Source organism: Salvelinus fontinalis, chromosome 27, assembly GCF_029448725.1.
Source record: "Salvelinus fontinalis isolate EN_2023a chromosome 27, ASM2944872v1, whole genome shotgun sequence".
NCBI lineage: Eukaryota > Metazoa > Chordata > Actinopteri > Salmoniformes > Salmonidae > Salvelinus > Salvelinus fontinalis.
Genome location: NC_074691.1, coordinates 936,770 through 958,661, shown reverse-complemented (window position 1 = coordinate 958,661; position 21,892 = coordinate 936,770). Strand labels below are relative to the sequence as shown.

Below are 21,892 nucleotides of genomic sequence, written 5' to 3'. Positions count from 1 at the left end.
TTAACCCAACATAGAAACACATAACATAGAATGCCCACCCCAACTCACGCCCTGACCAACTAAACACATACAAAAACAACAGAAAACAGGTCAGGAACGTGACAAGGTAGTTAATATACTGCCTGGCAAGTTAGATGTATTGGTAGCCTACTAACGTTAGGTAACTAGCTAACATACCGGTACATAATGCTATAATGCTATGTGGTTCGTAAGGATAGCGTAGCTAACAAATTGTCAGCCAACATAACATATAACGTAACTTATTTGAAAAGGCATTATTACCTTATTATATTTTCCCAACATTTTCTTAACATATGTCCTAATTAGTTGAAGCAATGAATCTGTATCCGCTTTCGTCGGACTTCGGCTGCATATATTCCGCCATTTTCTTCAAATCTGAAAAGTTATGAAGCCACGCCCATTTTCTGAAGAATTGCAATATGGAACTTTTGGAATACTAACTATATCCATACTATGACCAATGAGCATACTATATACTCAATTCTCGTCACAAACAGTACGGTTAGTGCGGTTAGTATGAGCATTTGAACACAACTAGTGCCCCAATTTAACAAGTCAAATCAGTAAGGGATCTTAGCTGTCACCTGATCAATCTAGGTCATGGAAAGAGCCTAATGTTCATAATGTTTTGTACACTCAGTGCATATCCAAGAAGAATGTATACAGGCTATAATGAACAAGTATATGTTCATATAACCTAGATGTGCAAGCCACACATCACAGCATCTTGAGTAGGGTATTGGTTCAGGGTCTTATTAGCAGAGACATGAGCCCTTATCTACATTAGGGGGGATATGAACCTTTAAATGTCCATATAATATACATTCCTAAGCCATAGCCCTACATCGAAATATATTGAGTAGGGTATTGGTTCAGGGTCTTATATGCAGAGACATGAGCCTTGTTATACAGTATCTACTAGGGAGAACCTAGGCATGGCTATTCTGGAGCAGGACATCACATGACTATAATTATCCATGATACACCCCTAAATGAGCAAATTGTCAAGATCATTTCCAATGAACATGAATCACAGACAGGCTAATTGAAGGCACCTGTGGCCATAACCTTATATAATAGGCTATTGTAGATTATGCATTACCATTGTAATATCATAGCCTAGCTGCATAATATGAATCACTATAAACCAGTTTCCCCCTGAAAAAACAATCATTATTAAACTATTAAATTGCATGCAACTACTACAGTGTTAATGACTGTATTTTCTGCAGAAATAGGTGGAGAAGAACGCATTAAAGACGAAACAGGATGAACGAATTTCTAATCTGAGAATGTTATCATAAGTGTACACTTGCTTCACTCTTCCTCGTAGCGCACTTTTGATTGGTTGTCAGTGACATCACCCTACTCTCATACATGGGACTGAGAAATGTTCATTCGAATATTTAAGGAGCAACTCAATTACTCACTCCTCGCGTCCTGTCTCTGCTCTCCTCGCCTTCTCAAAATCCATTGGATGAGAAAGCCAAATGTCCCTCCCATCTGACTTTCTCACCCAATGTGTTTTGAGAAGGAGGCGAGGAGACAACAGAGAGTACACGAGGATGAACCATTGAGATTTACCCCTACCTAGCCGATTTTTAAGACCCGCAGCGGAACACCCACTACTGGGTTGGTTCTCCCTGCGCTCTCACTGTACAAAACGACTAATTTAATATTAATGAAGTCGTTTATTGGCTCATACCCGTGCCAATCCTAAAGTGCCACTTCTCTAGGTTGGCTGAACCCCTTGTATATTATTACTGGGGACCAAGGCTAAAAGTAAAAATGTTGCGGATCCACGGCACTGGGAAAGGCTGAATGGAATCAACACTGAGCACAAATAAAATTCGTCAACATTCAACCGGAGCACCCAAAATATTGTCTTACAAAAATGTAAGTAAACTTTTATAAATCCGTTATTAGGCGACCTTTCACGTTGTATATAGCTTACAAGTTATATAGAAATTACGCTGACGTTATCAACGTGAACAGACCATACTCAGCAATTTCAAGTCATAACAGTGCTAACGTTAAATACGAACGATTGGGAATTTCACATGAAACTATAGGCTATTCGATATCGTATATCCTTTAGATCGAACTAATTTCCTTCATGTTAACCTCTGACAGATGATAAACTGCTGTTTTTTTCAATATCACTTTTAACAAATATCTGTTACTGGCTACAATGTTGCCAAAATTATCCAGACTAGACTATCACTACAAATGATACAATGTTTTACTATATGAGATAAATATTTGTGTCCAACAGCGGCGTCTTTGAATTGGAATTGACATGTTTAATCTAATCAAACCGTGTCTGTACCGCCGAAGCCCTCCATACTTTTATTCTCAGCACGTCCTCATGCCGGTCTCTTCAATGAATGTACACCCTGTGATTTATTTGTCTACATTACCAGCCAGTTGAAACAGCTGGACACTAAATGCACGGCCCAGACGACGCGACCATGGGCGTCTTTTGATGTGAGGACATGGCTTATTACATCGTTATTATTACAACGTTTGATGAAATTTAAGCAGCCTCTCGCGCAACCCATGACTGTCCCAGATGTGATTTGGAGGGAGACCAAACTGCGGCGTAGCTCTACTACAGGTTGAGGCAGTATTCCAGTCTTTTTGTCACCTGAAATGCATAGCCTTATTGCACTGCAATGTGAAATTGACAGTAGCCTAGCTGCCTAGTCCAGACATTTGCTCTGTGCATTTCAATCCCCGTGTGACCTGCACATATTTGTGACGATTATATTATTTGCTCATAGGCTACATATTCATTGGACACTCCACATATATCATATAGTCTATGGTTTATATCCACCCTCACTAAATGGTCAGTAGGCTCTCTGTTTTACCTGCATGTTCCCATGACTGTGGTAGTTGTCTTGCAGGCGTTTTACTTAGCAGAGATTTGGTGAGTCTGTAGATGTTTAGTTTCTCATTCACTGTCCCCAGAGTCAGTGGCATTGGTCATCAACAAACCTCCATGCTATTCGATAGACGCTGTGGTTATTATTGATTCTACCCACGTCATAGTAGCCTATAGCAGACGTCTTCTCTGGTTTAACTGGGCCCGAACGGACCCGAGGACAATCAGACCCCAAGCCGAATGGACCCAATCTGTTGTGTATTGATATTCTAGTTTTGTCCCTTTAGAGCACCTGTAACCCCCTCTAGCTTACCTACGTTGAAATGCTTGGAATGTTCTTCCTGTGAAACGCATTAAACAATGTCCACGTTCATTTCTACTCCCGTCTCATGCCCTGTCCTTATATTAGTTGTATAAGTTATACAGTATGCTATACAACAAAACTGGCGACAAGGAAGAAACGTTCTCACGTTAGTGCTCATTATCTTCTGGCAGAAAGTCTGAGTTAAATTCATTATTATTTTTTTCGCTGTAGAAAGACGCAAAGAAAACGTGGAGCTAGCCAGTCGAGTGATGCTAGCTAGCTTTTGATGTCACAGCAACGAGACCCTCGAGGGATAGGAAGAGTTAGCTGTGGAGGAAAGTGAAGTCAGCGTGAGTTAAAATAAAAAAAAGGGTCTGGGAGTAAGGGACCGTCTGAAAAGTGTGAGAAAGAAAAATAAACCGAAAATGTCTGCGTTGGTTGGAAATATAGGAACATTTGATGAATCTGTGGAACAATGGAGCTCTTACACAGAACGTTTTGAGTACTTTGTGTTGGCAAATGGAATTAAAACAGAAGTCGTTGTGCCAACATTTTTGACTGTTATGGGAGGAAAAACATTCAATCTACTGCGCAGCCTGGTAACGCCTGACAAACCTGGTGATAAATCATATGATGAAATTGTGGCTACCTTAAAAGGACATTATTCTCCCAAACTACTGATAATCGCAGAGAGATTCAGGTTTCATAAGAGAAGTTTGTGGCTGTATTGAAACAGTTATCTGAACACTGAATTTGGGCGATCAATGAGTGACACTATACGTGATAGGTTAGTGTGTGGCATGCATAGCAAGGCAATTCAGAAACGCCTTTTGACTGAGAGTAACTTAACATTGCAGAGAGCAATAGAAGTGAGTACGTCAATGTAAATGGCAAATAAAGACACACAACAGTTAAGTGCATCGACCCAAGTGCCAAAGGTGTATACGGAGTTAAAAAAACAAGGCACGAGGTGGCAAGCCATGCTATCGCTGTGGGAAACCAGGTCACCAAGCAGAGGAGTGTTGGTGCAAAGACTTAGACTGCAGAAGTTGTGGAAAAAAGGGTCACATCGAACGTGCATGTAAAAACAAATAGAGACAATCAAAAAAAAGTACTGAACAAAGGAAAAGCGACCTCGGGGAGTACACAAAGAAAGTGCATAAAATGGAGCACACAGAGGATGAACAACATGATAGCCTGTCTGAAGGGGAAGAATCTTTGCATGTTATGTCCATTTCAGACAATGGATACAAATACTGGTTGACACCGCTACTGGATGGAAACGCAATACGGATGCAAGTGGACACTGGAGCAGCCATATCTTTGCTGTCTGAGGCTGTATACAAGGAGAAACTACATCACCTCACACTACAGCCCACAAAGATGACGCTGAAAACATACACCGGTGAGATTGTTCCAGTGAGAGGAAGCGTGATTGTTACAGTGGAGCTCAACAAACAGAAGGTAAAGCTACCACTGTACATTGTGAAAGGCAACCATCCCAGCATTGCTAGGATACACATGGCTGGAAAAGATCAAACTAAACTGGCAGGAAATTCACATGGTTGCAAAAGAGGACACAAACCTACCAGGGATATTGAGGAAACACGCGGATGTGTTCAAAGGAGAACTTAGCATAATGAAGGACATAACAGTTAAACTGACCGTGAAACCAGACAGCAAGCCAAAATGCTTCAAAGCTAGACCTGTCCCATACGCCATAAAACCAAAAGTTGAAATTGAGCTAAACAGACTGGTCGAGAGTGGAGTATTGGATCCAGTGAATGTTAGTGAATGGGCTACACCCGTTGTTATAGTCATAACAAAAATATGGATCACTCAGACTCTGTGGTGATTTCAATGTCACAATTAACCCAGTCTTGACTGCTGAAAAATATCGAAGACAAGGTCAAGTCATGATCTGCATGTCAAAAGATGAGGAACATGCCTCAGCTAGTGCCACTACACCCATGGGACTCCAGAGGAGCCTTGCCAGCGAGTCCACATAGACTATGCAGGCCCACTGGAGGATTGTATGTTCTTAGTCGTAGTTGCCGCACACAGCAAATGGCCTGAGGTCATAGTGATGAAGAGCACCTCAGCGGCGAGAACCATCGAAGAGCTACGGTCAATCTTCAGTCGCTTCGGCTTGCCAACGCAACTCGTTAGTGATAATGGCCCCCAACAGGTGTCTGAAGAGTTCCGGTCATTCATGGAAGCAAATGGAATTCAGCACATGAAGTCAGCGCCGTATCACCCTGCAACGAACGGCCTCGCTGAAAGGTTTGTCCAAACGATGAAGCAAGCTTTAAAATCATCACAAGGGAACGGCTCCCTCAATAGGTGTCTAAACACCTTCCTGTTAACCTACAGAAACACTCCCCACGCTACAACCAAAGTGGCACCCGCGTCAGCCATGATGAAAAGACAGTTTTGCAAGCGACTCGACCTGAGACCTCCAAAGACTAAACAGGTTGTACAGACACAACAGAGAGCACAGGTGGAGAGACGGAGCAAAGCAAAAGACAGAAGCTTCATAGCTGGAGAGAGAGTTCTTGCTCGGAACTACTGCAAAGGTCCAAAGTGGATACCAGCCACAGTGGTTGCACAAACAGGGCCAGTGTCCTACACAGTTCACACACCGGAAAACATCATCTGGAGGAGACAAGTGCTCCACTCACCTGAACCAGGCAGAGAGCCTATTCAGGGTACTGTTGCACCCCAGTCTGGGCATACACCATCACCACTCCGACTCAGAGATAATGTGACTGTAGACTCACCTGTACGTCGTCATTACCATGCAAGAGAATGACGACCTCCTGACAGGTTGACTATTTAGTTCAGACTAACCTCCGACATTGGGGCAGAATACACCCCAGGGTTAAGTCAGGGAACTGAGTCAGTCTACCCTCTTTCCCTAGTTTAAAAAAGGTTATTCTGAGAAGTTCATTTATTTACATTAAGAGAACTTATGTTAAAAAGAAAACAATAGGCAAAACATTGAATCATCACAGGTAAAGGGGGAGGAATATGTTGTGTCGATATTCTAGTTTTGTCCCTTTAGGGCACCTGTAACCCCTCGTTGCTTACCTATGTTGAAATGCTTGGAATGTTGTTCCTGTGAAACGCATTAAACAATGCCCATGTTCATTTCTACTCCTGTCTCATGTCCTGTCCTTATATTAGTTGTATAAGTAATACAGTGTGCTATACAACACAATAATTTTAAGAAAAGGGGACCCGGACTTGTACAATCAGATCCGAACGCAAATGGGCCCGACTACAACTATATCAGACCCAATTGGACCTTAATAAAAATAAAGATTATCAGCCACGTTGCTCTTCTCGTTAACAAATAGGTTTTCATATGTTGGCTAGGCCTTCTATAAGTGAACAGATTCACCTTATTAGTGTAAAATAAATATGCTATAGGCTATGCAGAGCCGTGGTCAGGTCCACTTGGGTCTATCAATAGACCCGAGACCGATGACAATCAAACAGGACCCGACCTGAACCTGAGGGAAAAGTTTGAATTTTGGATCCGGGCCCACTTGGGCCCCGGGTCGGGCTTGGGTATTCAGGTTAGGGTGTACCCATGAAGACCTATAGTCTATAGTGGATTCCGTTGGTGCACTCACAATCCTAATCTAGGCCCATATTCATAAAGCATCTGGAGTGCGGATCTAGATTCATCTTCGTGTCAATGTAATCTTATTTATTATTATCTAAAAGGCAAAACATATCCTAAATTAGCAGTCCTACTCTGAACTGCTTTATGCATGCAAGCCCTGACATTTTGTTTCTTCTGTCAATCTTCCCCCATGTAGACTGGCTTCTTGTAGTTCTCCGTAGACGTCCCGACCCTCAGCCTCCCCATGCCTCCATCTCCCCTCGACGACAGAATTGTGGTGGCGCTGCCAAGGCCGATCCGACCTCAGGAACTCCGACTGTGCCTGGACACCAGCTACCTGGACACCACCGTCACCAGCCACGGTAGCAAGACAACGGTCATCAGCACCACGGTGGTGAAGATCCGGGCGACCAACCTCACGTATATGCCCTCATCCAACGGCTCCACGCGCTCCCTGTCGTGTGGATGCAGCAGTGCCAGCTGCTGCTCGGTCACCACCTACGAGAAGGACAGCAGGAACAACCAGCGCCACCAGCAGAGCCACCAGAGTCACGTGAGCCAGGTGAGCGCCAGCAGCCCCAACCTCAGCTATGCTGGACCCGCCTCTTCCTCCAACCCCATGGGCATGGTCCACCATGAGGCCGTTAGCGACCCCAGTCTCACCTCAGGCCCACCCAAGGCTCTAGGGTCCACCATCCGGGTCATCCACCCCAATGAGCTGGCCAAGAGAATGGCCAGATGCCCCATGGGCCACCTGGTCGGGCCGGTCCCGGTCATCATCGATTGCCGACCCTTCATGGAGTACAACAAGAGCCACATCCAGGGCGCGGTACACATCAACTGTTCGGACAAGATCAGCCGGCGGCGGCTGCAGCAGGGCAAGATCACCGTGCTGGACCTCCTGTCGTGCCGCGAGTCTTCCGGCAAGGACTCCTTCAAAAGCATCTTCTCCAAAGAGATCGTGGTGTATGACGAAAACACCATGGATCCCCAGAGGGTGACGTCCTCGCAGCCCCTCCATGTGGTCCTGGATTCGCTGAGGAGGGAGGGCAAGGACCCCATCGTTCTCAAAGGTAGGACGAAGTTCTGGGCTCATATTCACAAAGTGTCTCAGATAAGGTAGTGTAGGAGTGCGGACCTAGCATCAGTTTTGCCTTTCAGATCATAATCTTGAGGTTCTCCGGAGGTTGCATCGAAGCTTCAGTTAGTCAATGTAGAATCATCAGGGATGTTAACTGGAATTGTTGAAAGATGAGGATGAGGTCTTTCATATAAAACGCCTACAGGACTGTTTTAATTAGAGAATTTTTTAAGAGCTCTGGTTTGTCTCTGAGAGGATGAGAGAGATTGGTTTATGTAGCTGTAAGTTGGTCCGTCCAAGTCCTTTTCCAGAGTCTTTATGCTTCTGTTGTGAAGGAGAGGTTTAGATGACAATAGGCAATGCAGTTGGTAGAGGTGCAATGGTGATATTTGCTATTGAATGTATGTCCCTGATGAATAGGCGCATGTTAGGTGTAAAGTAGATGTAAGGACTTTGTCTTGCCTCCACTGTGTGTAAGACTATTTCACTGTTACTCACACTGTAATTTACTTTGTACTACCCATATAAATTACAGTATGAAGGCCTAATCTGACACTTCTGCTTCATCTCCACGCACACGCGCACGCGCACGCTCACACACACACACACACACACACACACACACACACACACACACACACACACACACACACACACACACACACACACACACACACACACACACACACATTAATTTGGCAGGCAGCTCTAGTCCTGCCAGGGTATGTAACATGCTTTGGCTGTTGTGCAGAGACTAGGAGGCAGCTGTTCGTAAATACTGAGCCCTGTTGAGGCAGCAGCCTCTGGGTTAGTGCCATGTTTTATATCTTCGGTTCGTGTGAGTGTGTGTGTGTGCAGAGCTGGAGCAGCAGCAGCAGCAGGCTGTGTTCTGGGTTGGGGGCTGGGACATGTGTCTGCCGTCTGCTTCGTAGACGCCGTCTTGCAGGGAGATCATACTGTAGCACCTTGATGCCATCCCATCCTCCTACGGCTCTACTGTCCTCTCTACCTTCCTCTCCTCTCGACCTGGTGGCTTCCTCCATTCCTTCCCCCTTCCTTCCTCCTTCGCCCTCCCTCTGCTTCCGTCTCTGTCTGCGGCAGTGGGGAACAGGGAGCGGGCTACAGCAGAGCAGAATGTCTTGGTCTTTTTTTCTGATTTAATTCCCCTGAAATGCAGACATCTGCTGCTGCAGGAATCCAACGACTCAGCTTCAGCCCTGAGCTCCATCGACAAATCATTTCAAATCAAATCAAATGGTATTGTTCACATACACATGGTTAGCAGTAGAGGTCGACCGATTAATTGGAATGGCCGATTAATTAGGGCCGATTTCAAGTTTTCATAACAATCGGTAATCGGCATTTTTGGACACCGATCATGGCCGATTACATTGCACTCCACGAGGAGACTGCGTGGCAGGCTGACTACCTGTTATGCGAATGCAGCAAGGAGCCAAGGTAAGGTGCTAGCTAGCATTAAACGTATCTTATAAAAAACAATCAATCTTAACATAATCACTAGTGAACGACACATGGATGATGATATTACTAGTTTATCTAGCTTGTCCTGCGTTGCATATAATCGATGCGGTGCCTGTTAGTTTATCATTGAATCATAGCCTACTTCGCCAAACGGGTGATTTAACAAGCACATTCGCGAAAAAAGCCCTGTCGTTGCACCAATGTACCTAACCATAAACATCAATGCCTTTCTTAAAATCAATACACAAGTATATATTTTTAAACCTGCATATTTAGTTAATATTGCCTGCTAACATGAATTTATTTTAACTAGGGGAATTGTGTCACTTCTCTTGCGTTCTATGCAAAAGAATCAGGGTATATGCAGTAGTTTGGGCTGCCTGGCTCGTTGCGAACTGTGTGAAGACTATTTATTCCTTACAAAGACAGCCAACTTCGCCAAACTGGGGAAGATTCAACAAAAGCACATTTGCGAAAAAAGCACAATCGTTGCACCAATGTACCTCACCATAGATACACAGAAGCATATTTTTTGAAACCTGCATATTTAGTTAAAAGAAATCCAGTTTAGCAGGCAAGATTAAACTAGGGAAATTGTGTCACTTCTCTTGCGTTCTATGCAACAGAATCAGGGTATATGCAACAGTTCGGGCTGCCTGGCTCGTTGCGAACTAATTTGCCAGAATTTTACATAATTATGACGGTTGTGCAATGTAACAGGAATATTTAGACTTATGGATGCCACCCGTTAGATAAAATACAGAACGGTTCCGTATTTCACTGAAAGAATAAACGTTTTGTTTTCGAAATTATAGTTTCCGGATTTGACCATATTAATGACCTAAGGGTCGTATTTCTGTGTGTTATTATGTTATAATTAAGTCTATGATTTAATATTTGATAGAGCAGTCTGACTGAGCGGTGGTAAGCAGCAGCATGCTCGTAAGCATTCATTCAAACAGCACATTCGTGCGTTTGCCAACAGCTCTTCGCTGTGCTTCAAGCATTGAGCTGATTATGACTTCAAGCCTATCAACTCCCGAGATTAGGCGGATGTAACCGATGTGAAATGGCTAGCCGGTTAGCGGGGTGCGCGCTAATGCCGTTTCAATCGGTACCGTCACCCGCTTTGAGACCGTGAAGTAGTTGTTCCCCTTTTATTAGTTGTTCCTGTCACGCCCTGGCCTTAGTATTCTTTGTTTTCTTTATTATTTTAGTTAGGTCAGGGTGTGACATGGGGAATGTTTGTGTTTTGTTGGTTTTGGGTGATTATATGGTAAAGGGGGTGTTGGGTGTAGTGTATGGGTTTGTGTTGAGTGCATGTGTCTAGCTGTGTCTATGTTGGTTTAGTTTTCTAGGAGAGTCTATGGTTGCCTGAATGAGTTCCCAATTAGAGACAGCTGATTTCTGTTGTCTCTGATTGGGAGCCATATTTAGGGGAGCCATAGGCTTTCATTTGATGTGGGTAATTGTCTATGTTATACGTTTGTAGCCTGTGTGTGCACTTCGTTCTTAGCTTCACGATCGTTTTCTTGTTTTGTTTAGTGTATAAGTGTTTTTGTTTCGTTTTGCCTTCGTATTCATTAAAAGGAATATGGCTTATTTTCCTACTGCTGCGTTTTGGTCCGTCAATCCTCCACACGATCGTGACAGTTCCCCCCGATTAATCGGCCGATTAATAAAAAATATAAAAAGTTTTATATATATCATACACACACACATTTTTGTAATAATGATAATTGCAACAATACTGAATGAAAAATGAACACTTTTATTTTAACTTAATATAATACATAAATACACACACACACACACAGCTCTGAAGTGACAATGATACTGAAGAGTCTGCTTAGGAGACAAATACTCTCAACTGTTTGAATAAAAATAGAGTTTAAGTTACCTGTGATGAATGTTGAAAACAAAAACTGTAATTGTAATATGTAGGAAATCCTATTTTAATAATGGGCATGGTAAGAATTGACGACCAAAGTGCGAGTCATAATTCCCATGACACCTTCTAGCAAAATATGAAAAGCGGTTCCTTCATTTATTCCATAGGATATTTTTAGATTCACTTAAAATAAGGTCTGTGTTTCGTGTAGGCTTACACCACCTTGCCAATTTTATAACTGTGTAGATATCCATAGGACAAGGTAACTCTGATCAATATTGGCTAAATATAAGCGAAGATTGTGTGTTTTTTTTGTAGAATGGATTTATGAAAATATGTTGACAAACGTTATCTTATTCTAGTGAGATTTACACGGGTATCAAAACGCCGAGGCGGTTTAAGCCTGCACGAAACACAGACCTTATTTGAAGTAGATCAAGACATTCTCTATAGAAGACATGAACGGTAAAATAACGAAGGAACCCCTTTCAAGTTCAGCCGCGTGTCAGCTTGCAACGAGGTTCCCCGGTCCGGGGCCTGCAGCGAGGGTTCCCAGTCCGGGGCCTGCAACGAGGGTCCCCAGTCCGGAGCCTGCAGCGAGGGTTCCCAGTCCAGGGCCTGCAGCGAGGGTCCCCAGTCCGGGGTCGGCGACGAGGGTCCCCGCACCAGAGGCGCCACCAAAGTGGGGGGAGCCAGAGGTGGAGCGGGGTCTACGGCCCGCACCGGAGCCGCCGCCGTGAATAGATGCCCACCTGGACCCTCCCCTATAGAATCAGGTTTTGCGGCCGGAGTCCTTTGTGCGTCGGCGCGACGCACAAAGATTCCCGATGGCTGTACCGACTCGGACAGCAAATCCCGAGAGAGCCATGTTTCCATGAAACATAGTATGTTCCAATCCCTGATGTCTCTCTGGAAAGCAACTCTTGCCCTAATTTTGTCTACCTTGTTATCTATAGACTGGACATTAGCGAGTAATATATTCAGAAGCGGTGGGTAATGTGTGCGCCTCCGAAGTCTGACATCTTCTACAGCGACGTTGTTTTGGGTTAGCCTCTGGAATCAGTTCAGATGCCCTGGGTGGTTCGGACAAAGAATCCGCTTCAGGAAAGTCGTATTCCTGGTCATAGTGCTGGTAAGTTCACTTCGCTCTGATATTCAATAGTTCTTCCCGGCTGTATGCAATAACACTTAAGATTTTCTGGGCCACCAGTAAATGAAATAATACATTAAAAAAAATATTTAAATGTTTCCTAAGGACTAGAAGCTAGGCGTCCCTCTCTGTCGGCGCCATCTTTGGGATGCAACTTCAGTCTCCGGTTTAATCATTGAACTTTCTCCAGGAGAGTAAATCATCAAATGGCGTATATCAATATGGTTGTTAGAACTTGGATGGCATATTTTGATGCAGAGAACAGCAACATTTCTATTCCTGACTTGCTTTTTTCCCTTTGACCCAGACCTAATTGTAGTAATGAGTTATATAGCTGTCAAATGTGTCATAAGCAAACATCTTTATTGATGTAAGCTTGTGGACCTTACAGTTGATGGATAGCACTGAATAGTGGAACCTGTGAGAAGCCCTCAGAGCTTCAGAGAAGTTGTAATTTATGAGTGAGGAACTGTGCTGGAGGCTTCTAAAAGTGAGAGAGACACATGAAGGTGCTTTCCTCCATGAGATTGTCGAAAGATGCTTCACAGATCTCATCTCTCTCCACAATGTGCCAGAACATTATTCTGCCTTTTCTACTATTCTCACTCTCGCCTCTCCAAATAAGCTATTTACCAATTGAGCGCATCTCCACAAGAAAGGCGGCGCTTGAATATAAATGTTAAACATTTTCAAAGATGATTTTGGTTGAACAGTTGAATCTGTTAGTTTGTTGAAAAATCCAGAAAGAGAAAGCTATTTGATGCATCATTAGAGAATCTTGCCACGCACGCACGCACGCACGCACACACACACACACACCCCTAGTAATGTCATAACTAGCTTGTGGTGGTCACTATGATTTATTCAACTGTAGTAATGTTCAACGCCTTTAAGACTCGTGTGAAGAGACTCTCATTCCATTATTTACCCTCAGAGTGAGTGTTTTTCTATTTAATTTCTTTATTTCACCTTTATTTAACCAGGTAGGCTAGTTGAAAACACGTTCTCATTTACAACTGCGACCTGGCCAAGATAAAGCAAAGCAGTGCGACACAAACAACAACACAGAGTTACACATGGAATAAACAAACATACAGTCAATAATACAATAGAAAAAGTCGATATACAGTGTGTGCAAATGAGATAGGATAAGGGAGGTAAGGCAATAAATAGGCCATAGTGGCGAAATAATTACAATATAGCAATTAAACACTGGAGTGATAGATGTGCAGAAGATGAATAAATAACAGAATGGGAATGAGGTAGTTGGATGGGCTATTTACAGGTGGGCTATGTACAGGTGCAGTGATCTGTGAGCTGCTCTGACAGCTGGTGCTTAAAGCTAGTGAGGGAGATATGAGTCTCCAGCTTCAGTGATTTTTGCAGTTCGTTCCAGTCATTGGCAGCAGAGAACTGGAAGGAAAGGCGGCCAAAGGTAGAATTGGCTTTGGGGGTGACCAGTGAGATATACCTGCTGGAGCGCGTGCTACGGGTGGGTGCTGCTATGGTGACCAGTGAGCTGAGATAAGGCGGGGCTTTACCTAGCAAAGACTTATAGATGACCTGGAGCCAGTGGGTTTGGCGACGAATATGTAGCGAGGTCCAGCCAACGAGAGCATACAGGTCACAGTGGTGGGTAGTGTATGGGTCTTTGGTGACAAAACGGATGGCACTGTGATAGACTGCATCCAATTTGTTGAGTAGAGTGTTGGAGGCTATTTTATAAATGACATCGCCGAAGTCAAGGATCGGTAGGATAGTCAGTTTTACGAGGGTATGTTTGGCAGCATGAGTGAAGGATGGTTTGTTGCGAAATAGGAAGCCGATTCTAGATATAATTTTGGATTGGAGATGCTTAATGAGTCTGGAAGGAGAGTTTACAGTCTAACCAGACACCTAGGTATTTGTAGTTGTCCACATATTTTAAGTCAGAACCGTCCAGAGTAGTGATGGACGGGCGGGCAGGTGCGGGCAGTGATCGATTGAATAGCATGCATTTAGTTGTACTTGCATTTAAGAGCAGTTGAAGGCCACGGAAAGAGAGTTGTATGACATTGAAGCTCGTCTGGAGGTTAGTTAACACAGTGTCCAAAGAAGGGCCAGAAGTATACAGAATGGTGTTGTCGGCGTAGAGGTGGATCAGAGAATCACCAGCAGCAAGAGCGACATCATTGATGTATACAGAGAGGAGAGTCGGCCCGAGAATTGAACCCTGTGGCACCCCCATAGAGACTGCCAGAGGTACGGACAACAGGCCCTCCGATTTGACACACTGAACTCTTTCAGAGAAGTAGTTGATAAACCAGGCGAGGCAATCATTTGAGAAACCAAGGCTGGCGAGTCTGCCAATAAGAATGTGGTGATTTTCAGAGTCGAAAGCCTTGGCCAGGTCGATGAATACGGCTGCACAGTAATGTCTCTCATCGATAGCAGTTATGATATTGTTTAGGTGCACCCATGACCAGCTCTGAAACCAGACTGCATAGCGGAGAAGGTACAGTGGGATTCGAAATGGTTGGTAATCAGTTTGTTAACTTGGCTTTCTTTCACGACTTCCCCCGAAGTTGGTCCCTCTCCTTGTTCGGCCGGCGTTCGGCGGTCGACGTCACCGGTCTTCTAGCCATCGCCGCTCCACCTTTCATTTTCCATTTGTCTTGTTTTCCACACACCTGGTTTACATTTCCTCATGAGTACTACGTGTATTTAGCCCTCTGTTCCCTCCATGTCTGTGTGGGATATTGTTTATTGTCTAGGTTGGCACGCTTCCGTCTGGGTTGCGCCGGGTTTTATTTGTACCCGTGATTTGTGGCAGCCGGGTACTTTGCACTTGGTTGTTGTACTTTGTGCTGCCTCACTTGTTCTTTGAGCATTTGTTTTTGTGACACGGTTGCGTTCTGTTCTTACAATTGCCTCAGTAAAGTGCTTCTTTGTTCACTCATCTCTGCTCTTCTGTGCTTGACTTCCATGCACCAGCTACACCCACCACAAAATACCCTAACTGGTGATGGAGTCAGCAGGAGCAGGTGCCCCTGTTATAGGGGTAGAGAAGCACGTCCATTGGCACGCAGCGATGCTCCGCCATCTCGGCGCCGCCATGGACCGCGTCGTCCAAACAATGGACCGCTGGGAGAGACAGGGAGTCCCTCCAGCACCCCCACCAGCACAACAGGGGTCCCTCACTTACAGGTAGCACAAATTGGGAAATGGGGGAGGGGAATGGGCAAGGTATATGCAAATGAAATACTGTAGCATTTACTATAGTAAAACATATATATTGTTTTTGCAGACATTTCTGTTGTATTTACTACAGTGGTTTTTGTGTGGATAATACTGTATACTATACTATACTACAAAATTCTATACTAAGTACTACACATAATTGAGGGATACTAATGTATAGTATTCTAAAGTATGCTATAATTTATGACTATTAAACTGTAGTATTATTCTATAGTAAACTGTAGTATTTCTTATTTGGGTGGGTGCACAGTAGAAGTGTACACTGAGTGTACAACACATTTAGGAACATCTTCCTAATATTTAGTTGTACCCCCTTTTGCCCTCAGAACAGCCTCAATTCTTTGGGGCATGGACTCTGCAAGGTGTCGAAAGCGTTCCACAGGGAGGCTGGCCCATGTTGACTCCAATGCTTCCCACAGTTGTGTCAAGTTGGCTGGATGTCCTTTGGGTGGTGGACAATTGTTGATGCACACGGGAAACTGTTGAGCGTGGAAAACCCAGCAAGGTTGCAGTTCTTGACACACTCAAACCTGGCAACTACTACCATACCCCGTTCAAAGGCACTTCAATATTTTGTCTTGCCCATTCACCCTCACAATCCATGTCTCAGTTTTCTCAAGGCTTATAAATCCTTCTTTAACCTGTCTCCTCATCTACACTGATTGAAGTGGATTTAACAAGTGACATCAAGAAGGGATCATAGCTTTCACCTGGATTCACCTGGTCAGTCTATGTCTTGGAAAGAGCATAACGCATTATAGACTCAGTGAATAGGGCAGAGCAGGGCAGGGGTTGCAATTGGTGGCAGCGGTGGGACCTCATTGAATCGATTCAGTTGTATTATTTATTTTCAGGCCACATTATGATTGGAGTTAGTCAGTGATTTAGCTTGGTTGATACATATTCAAATGGGTTGTTTTTATCGATCAGAGGCTGTGTAGGTTGTCGGACTTTTGAAATTATGGATTTGTTAGTATAACGTATGCACAGTGTAGGTTTTGAGTGAGCGGACTGCAGGGAAAAATATGGCACATTAGTTACATAACTAAAACATTAATGTGATGTTGTCGAAGTCTATTTTGTACTACTGCATGTTTTATGTTGCTATGATGAGTGCTATTCTAAAGAGACTAAAATTATTATCTGTTTCTGTTGAAGTCTATTTTGTACAATGTTTCATGTGCTTTAGCACTAAAACTCTCCTAAAATGCTCCTCTCTTTCCTTTCTTCAGAGGAAGCACAGCAAGCGGGGATGGGCCTCTTGATCCACTGCCAGGCGGGTGTGTCTCGCTCGGCCACCATTGTCATCGCCTACCTGATGAAGCACACCTGGATGACCATGACAGACGCCTACAAGTTCGTCAAGACCCGGCGGCCCATCATCTCACCCAACCTTAACTTCATGGGCCAGCTGCTTGAGTTCGAGGAGGACTTGAACAACGGTGTCACGCCACGCATCCTCACGCCAAAGCTCATTGGGGTGGAGACCATGGTTTAGGAGGACACCCGCCATTCCTGCTTTAGGAGGACATCCAACAGGCTACTCTTAAAGGCGGATTCTGAGAGAGAAATCTTTATTTCAGAATCTCTTAATCATGCTCTTTTGGGACTGTCACAGGAGTGCCAAAGTTCTTGAGATGAGATACGCCAAAAATCCCAGCTGTTCCGAACTGGCCGGCTTCCCGGAGGAACAGAAGTGTTGGGGAGAGAAAACGGTCAGTGGGAAGCTGTCTGTGCATGACAACGGAGGAGCAAAAACATGGAAGGAAAGGAAAATAGATAAAACGCCATGTTCTGTGGGGACTGAGCAATTTAGTAGTTAGAGAAACTGAACTCTTCAGGCTCACACTGTGCTGTGGCTCATGGTTAATGTTGCAGGCATGGGGCCGAGCTGGCCGAGGCGGTGCCTGTCAGAAAAGATGAAGACTTGTTTGGTGTGTTGATGTTCTTGTTCTATTTTTAGACAGGAGTTTATGGGAGTGACCATGACAAGCCCAAAGTGGCTTACTGTGCAATAATTTCTGAGTGGACTGCGCCTGAGAGCTTGATATTATGTGTATATATGGGTATTCAATGACGATTAAACATTTCCAGCTCGCCGCTGATTTGACATTAAGTTTATTTTTTATTGTTGTTATCAATTCCGTATTTTTTGGCTCATGCAATTGAGCTGTTACATTTGGCACAAATTAGATTGACAAAATAGTTTTATTTTTTTTGAAGTGTCTCAGTTGTGTGTGTATATTTGTTTCATTCTGTTTACTCTTCAAAAATACTATACATGAAAACATTCACGTTGTCTGTGCTTTTTGTTTTCCAACTGTGTTTTTCCATTGCCCATGACCATCAACCATACCATTTGTTTTTAGTAATACATTTACTGCCATAAAGAGCTTTGTACCACAAGTTTACTGAAAGCAGATATATTGCTCCTCAAACAAAATGGTGGTAATCCTGTTTTATATATTACTTCAGTTGTAAAGTAGATTTGAGGACTATTCTGTGTTTCTTTTTAAATAATTTACCCTCGCTTCTAACTTGTCCCTCTTTTAATGTAGTGTCTAACCTCTCCAGATATATTTTGGTATAGTTGCCCTTATAGTGTATGTTACTACATTTACCCTGACTCTGAATGTGACCGAGTATGATTTACTACATTACAAAGTAACACAGTTCTGAGATGACCTTGAATTGGGCCTCTGGCATCAAACGAGACATTGTACCAAGGGTCATGGTTAAAAGTCAGAACTGTCTAGAAGGAAGGTACTGTAACCCCTTTCCTAATATTTTGAAACCTCCCAGTCCTGCCTCTAAGCTAAGCTAACGGGGAGCTCTTGTTCTGCCACTTCGTGTAACACCAAGCTCAGTACTAGTGCCTCTATCTATGCCTTAACTAACACCTATCTTTTCTCCACTGGATCTTTTTGCGGCACTGTACAGTACAGGCCATCATCGCATGCAGACAGAAGCAGCCGAGCAGGCTGGGGTCGACCACACGGCCTGCGGATGCAAACCAAACCTTCAGCAGCAGCAGTTGTCAACTCAGTGATACATTCAAAAGGATATTAAGGCAGTTTGCACACAGTTTCACTCCAAAGAGCCTGTCACAGCATTTGTTTTAAAACCAAATTTCACTAATGGAATCTGTGCTGCTTTGGTTTTTAAGGCACTTTGGGCTATTAGGCCTTTAGATAATGTGTATTTTAAAATGACTTTGATCTGGTGCTGAATCTGATATTTGAAAGGAGAATTGAGATCCTGAGCAACTTATAGTCTAGGCCTCTTCCACACAGGCTGTGCTGAAGCAGAAAAGTCTGTTATGATGGCTGTGTATGTGACCCCGCGCTGAGCTTTTGAATCTCATCAAAGGCGAGTCACTGAAATGTTTCCTTGCATAATGCATGCTGTTTCAAACAAGGCGATGTGCAGCCACTTAGCTGCTAATTATGTTGATGCTCAGTTTTGGCCCCAACTAGCGTTAGCATTAGCGTTAGCGCGACAACAAACAATGGTGGACTATACAACGAAAGACAAAACAGGGTCATATTCAATAGGGCATGCAATGTTTAAATATTTTCGCAACAGAAAATGGAAATTAGAGTTTTCATTGGATAAGGGGGTCCGGCCTGCAAGGGGGTCCAAAATTGGGCGGGATAACTCAATATACTTTAAAATGACTAAAACCAAATGGAAATTAGAATGGACCTACATTTATACAGTTTCTTGACGGAATCCAGCTCGCTAATATTCACCAAAATGAAAGCTAGACAGTCAGGGAGTATCGAAAATTCGAAAAACGATGGATAGATTCAAATTTTGGATAGATGCAAATTTAGATGCAAATTTTTACGCCGTGGAAATATAACAAATTTTCAGTGCGGCACTCCGGATCTCGTTGAAGACCGGCCCGGGGCAATTTTTTGGGGACACCCCTGATTTAGTGCTTGATGAATATACTAGTGGCTGAATAAATGAGGAAAAGTATACTTAAATATGCTTTGCAAGCGCAATCATAATATTTGTGTGGCAGTGTCCTTTGGGTTTGAACTGAAGTTACTTTGCATATAGGTTATATACATACTGTTGCTAATGCTGCACCCAAAACCTCCTGATTATTCATCGTATAGTCCTCTCAAGAAAACATTTGAGAGTTGAGGGAGACTACAACACAAAGTAAACAAATTGAGGTGCTCTTTAGGAGATTGCACAGCTAAAGAGAGTACAAAGCATTTATCTATCCACAAAATATCTATGTGTAGGGGTAATAAATTATATTTTTTGAATTCACCTATTCTTCCTGTCTTCAGTTGCTATGATCATTTACAGTACATTAGTGTATATTGGTGCTATACAAACACTGTACGTGACAGGTCTTCAAAAGTTTGCCACACGTTTGTAGCTTGTACATTTACACTACATGAAATGATAACCATCTGCAAAAAAAGTACACATCTGAACCCATTAAGTAAAAAATATAAACCCCATTTCTCTTCCTCTGGTTTCCAAACTTGTTCCCTATCGGCACATCTTTGCTTTTCATTTGTAATTACAGTCTGGTATTTGATTGATAAATGTTACTCAAAATGTTACATTCTTCTTCTCTGGTTGGAAAACAAAGCATGTGTGTTGAGTGTCCCCGGTCGGTTCACGAGAGACGCTCATAACTCTCTACTGTCTGTCCAATGATGCTCTCTCACTGTGGATGTCGGGCTTTTATGCCTCGTTCCAAATGGCACCCAATATAAGCGATTTGGGGGATTTTAGTTTCTTGTTAAAAAAGACTGTAAAATGACCAGGAATTCAGCTATAATGGGTTTACTTTAGGACATCTGTTCCCAAGTATTCCCACAAATAGAAAAATCGTATCGCAATGTAATCAATATATTAAATTATTGTTCTTTTCAAATGCAATCTCTTTTGGGGTTTAGCTGTGGTCAATTTGCAGTTTACAAATTATTCAAATTATGTTCCGTCCCCCCTCTGACAAAAATCAGCCCGCGGCTCAATCTATTTGCCTACCCATGCCCTACATAGTGCACTTCTTTTGATTAGACTTGTCGAAAGTAGTGCATTAAATAGGGAATAGGGTGCCATTTGGGAGGCAAATTTTGTGTCTCTCGCCAAGGCGGTTTTGAGTGACAGCTCCCTGAAAGGGATTCCGGTGTATGGCTTTTATTTGGAAAGACACCTCTGTATTAGAACCATATAAAACTGTCATATTTGATTTGGGACTGTTTATGGCTAGACCTGTTTAAGAGTTTCTGCTTTGGGCTCGGAGACTCTGGGGAGAACAGGGGGGTCACTATACAAGTGTATGTACTTTAACAGTGAGTGTGTGTCTATAGTTCCACAGTTAAAGCATATACTCTATATTCACAACTTTTCTATGCATAAATTTATATCCATTACTATTTTTGCACTGACCTATGGATGGACAGCTGGATTTTATTTTTTCACAAAGGGTGCTATTATAATGGAGGCCTTCTCCCGGACAACACCTTTTTGCATGACCTGCTTAATATCCCCCCCTATGACGGATCTATGACTATGAACCTCTCCCCCTCTCTATTCTTAAACAGTTGTGGTTTAAGCAATGTCATTTTGTAATCCCTTCCCTACTTGTAAGGTTTAAAATAAACCGAGGATAAAAGTTTTATCTGGGGTTGCGTGTGTTTTTGCGTCTGTAAAAATGTTCTCTTCCTTTTGATTCCATTTCCTGGTTGCATTGACTGTAAGCACACACATTCTGGGTAGATATTTGATTGTTATGTACATTATAACCCAGCAACAACAATAACAACAACAGTTTCACCACAGTGTAACACTACCACACAGTCCATAAAGAGTGGCACTATTCCCAGTTATCCCAGCCTACTGAAATGCGAATAGTCACGTCGCCGCTGCACCGAAGCAGAGTTGTGAATTATTTGCACTCGTCCATTGAGCCCTGTGTCACATAGCTGCAGGACTTATGGGCCTATATTTACTCCAACCCTGCAGGAATCCACTGCTGCATGGCTAGGGGGAATAGGGGGGGTTTGATTAACACAGAGCGGGTCAAGTTCCCTCCATAGGAACAGGCCCAGAAATAGTTTTTAGTGTTGTTTCTAATTACGAGTGATGAGCGGCCCTGCCTCATTAATCCTTTCCTTTCAGCACTGGGCAGGCCGGCAGCACCAGAATAGCCCTGATCTTAGCGCTGCTG

General features: G+C 43.4%; 1 protein-coding gene across 1 annotated transcript; it reads left to right on the top strand.

The window, feature by feature from the left end:
- Positions 1 to 1,607: 1,607 nt before the first annotated feature.
- Positions 1,608 to 21,343, top strand: LOC129824830 (dual specificity protein phosphatase 10-like). Its single transcript, XM_055884336.1, has 3 exons — positions 1,608 to 1,917; positions 7,040 to 7,916; positions 16,920 to 21,343. Exons 2-3 carry the CDS (start codon positions 7,088 to 7,090, stop codon positions 17,183 to 17,185), a joined length of 1,095 nt encoding a protein of 364 aa, XP_055740311.1. The 5' UTR covers positions 1,608 to 1,917; positions 7,040 to 7,087; the 3' UTR covers positions 17,186 to 21,343.
- Positions 21,344 to 21,892: the final 549 nt, after the last annotated feature.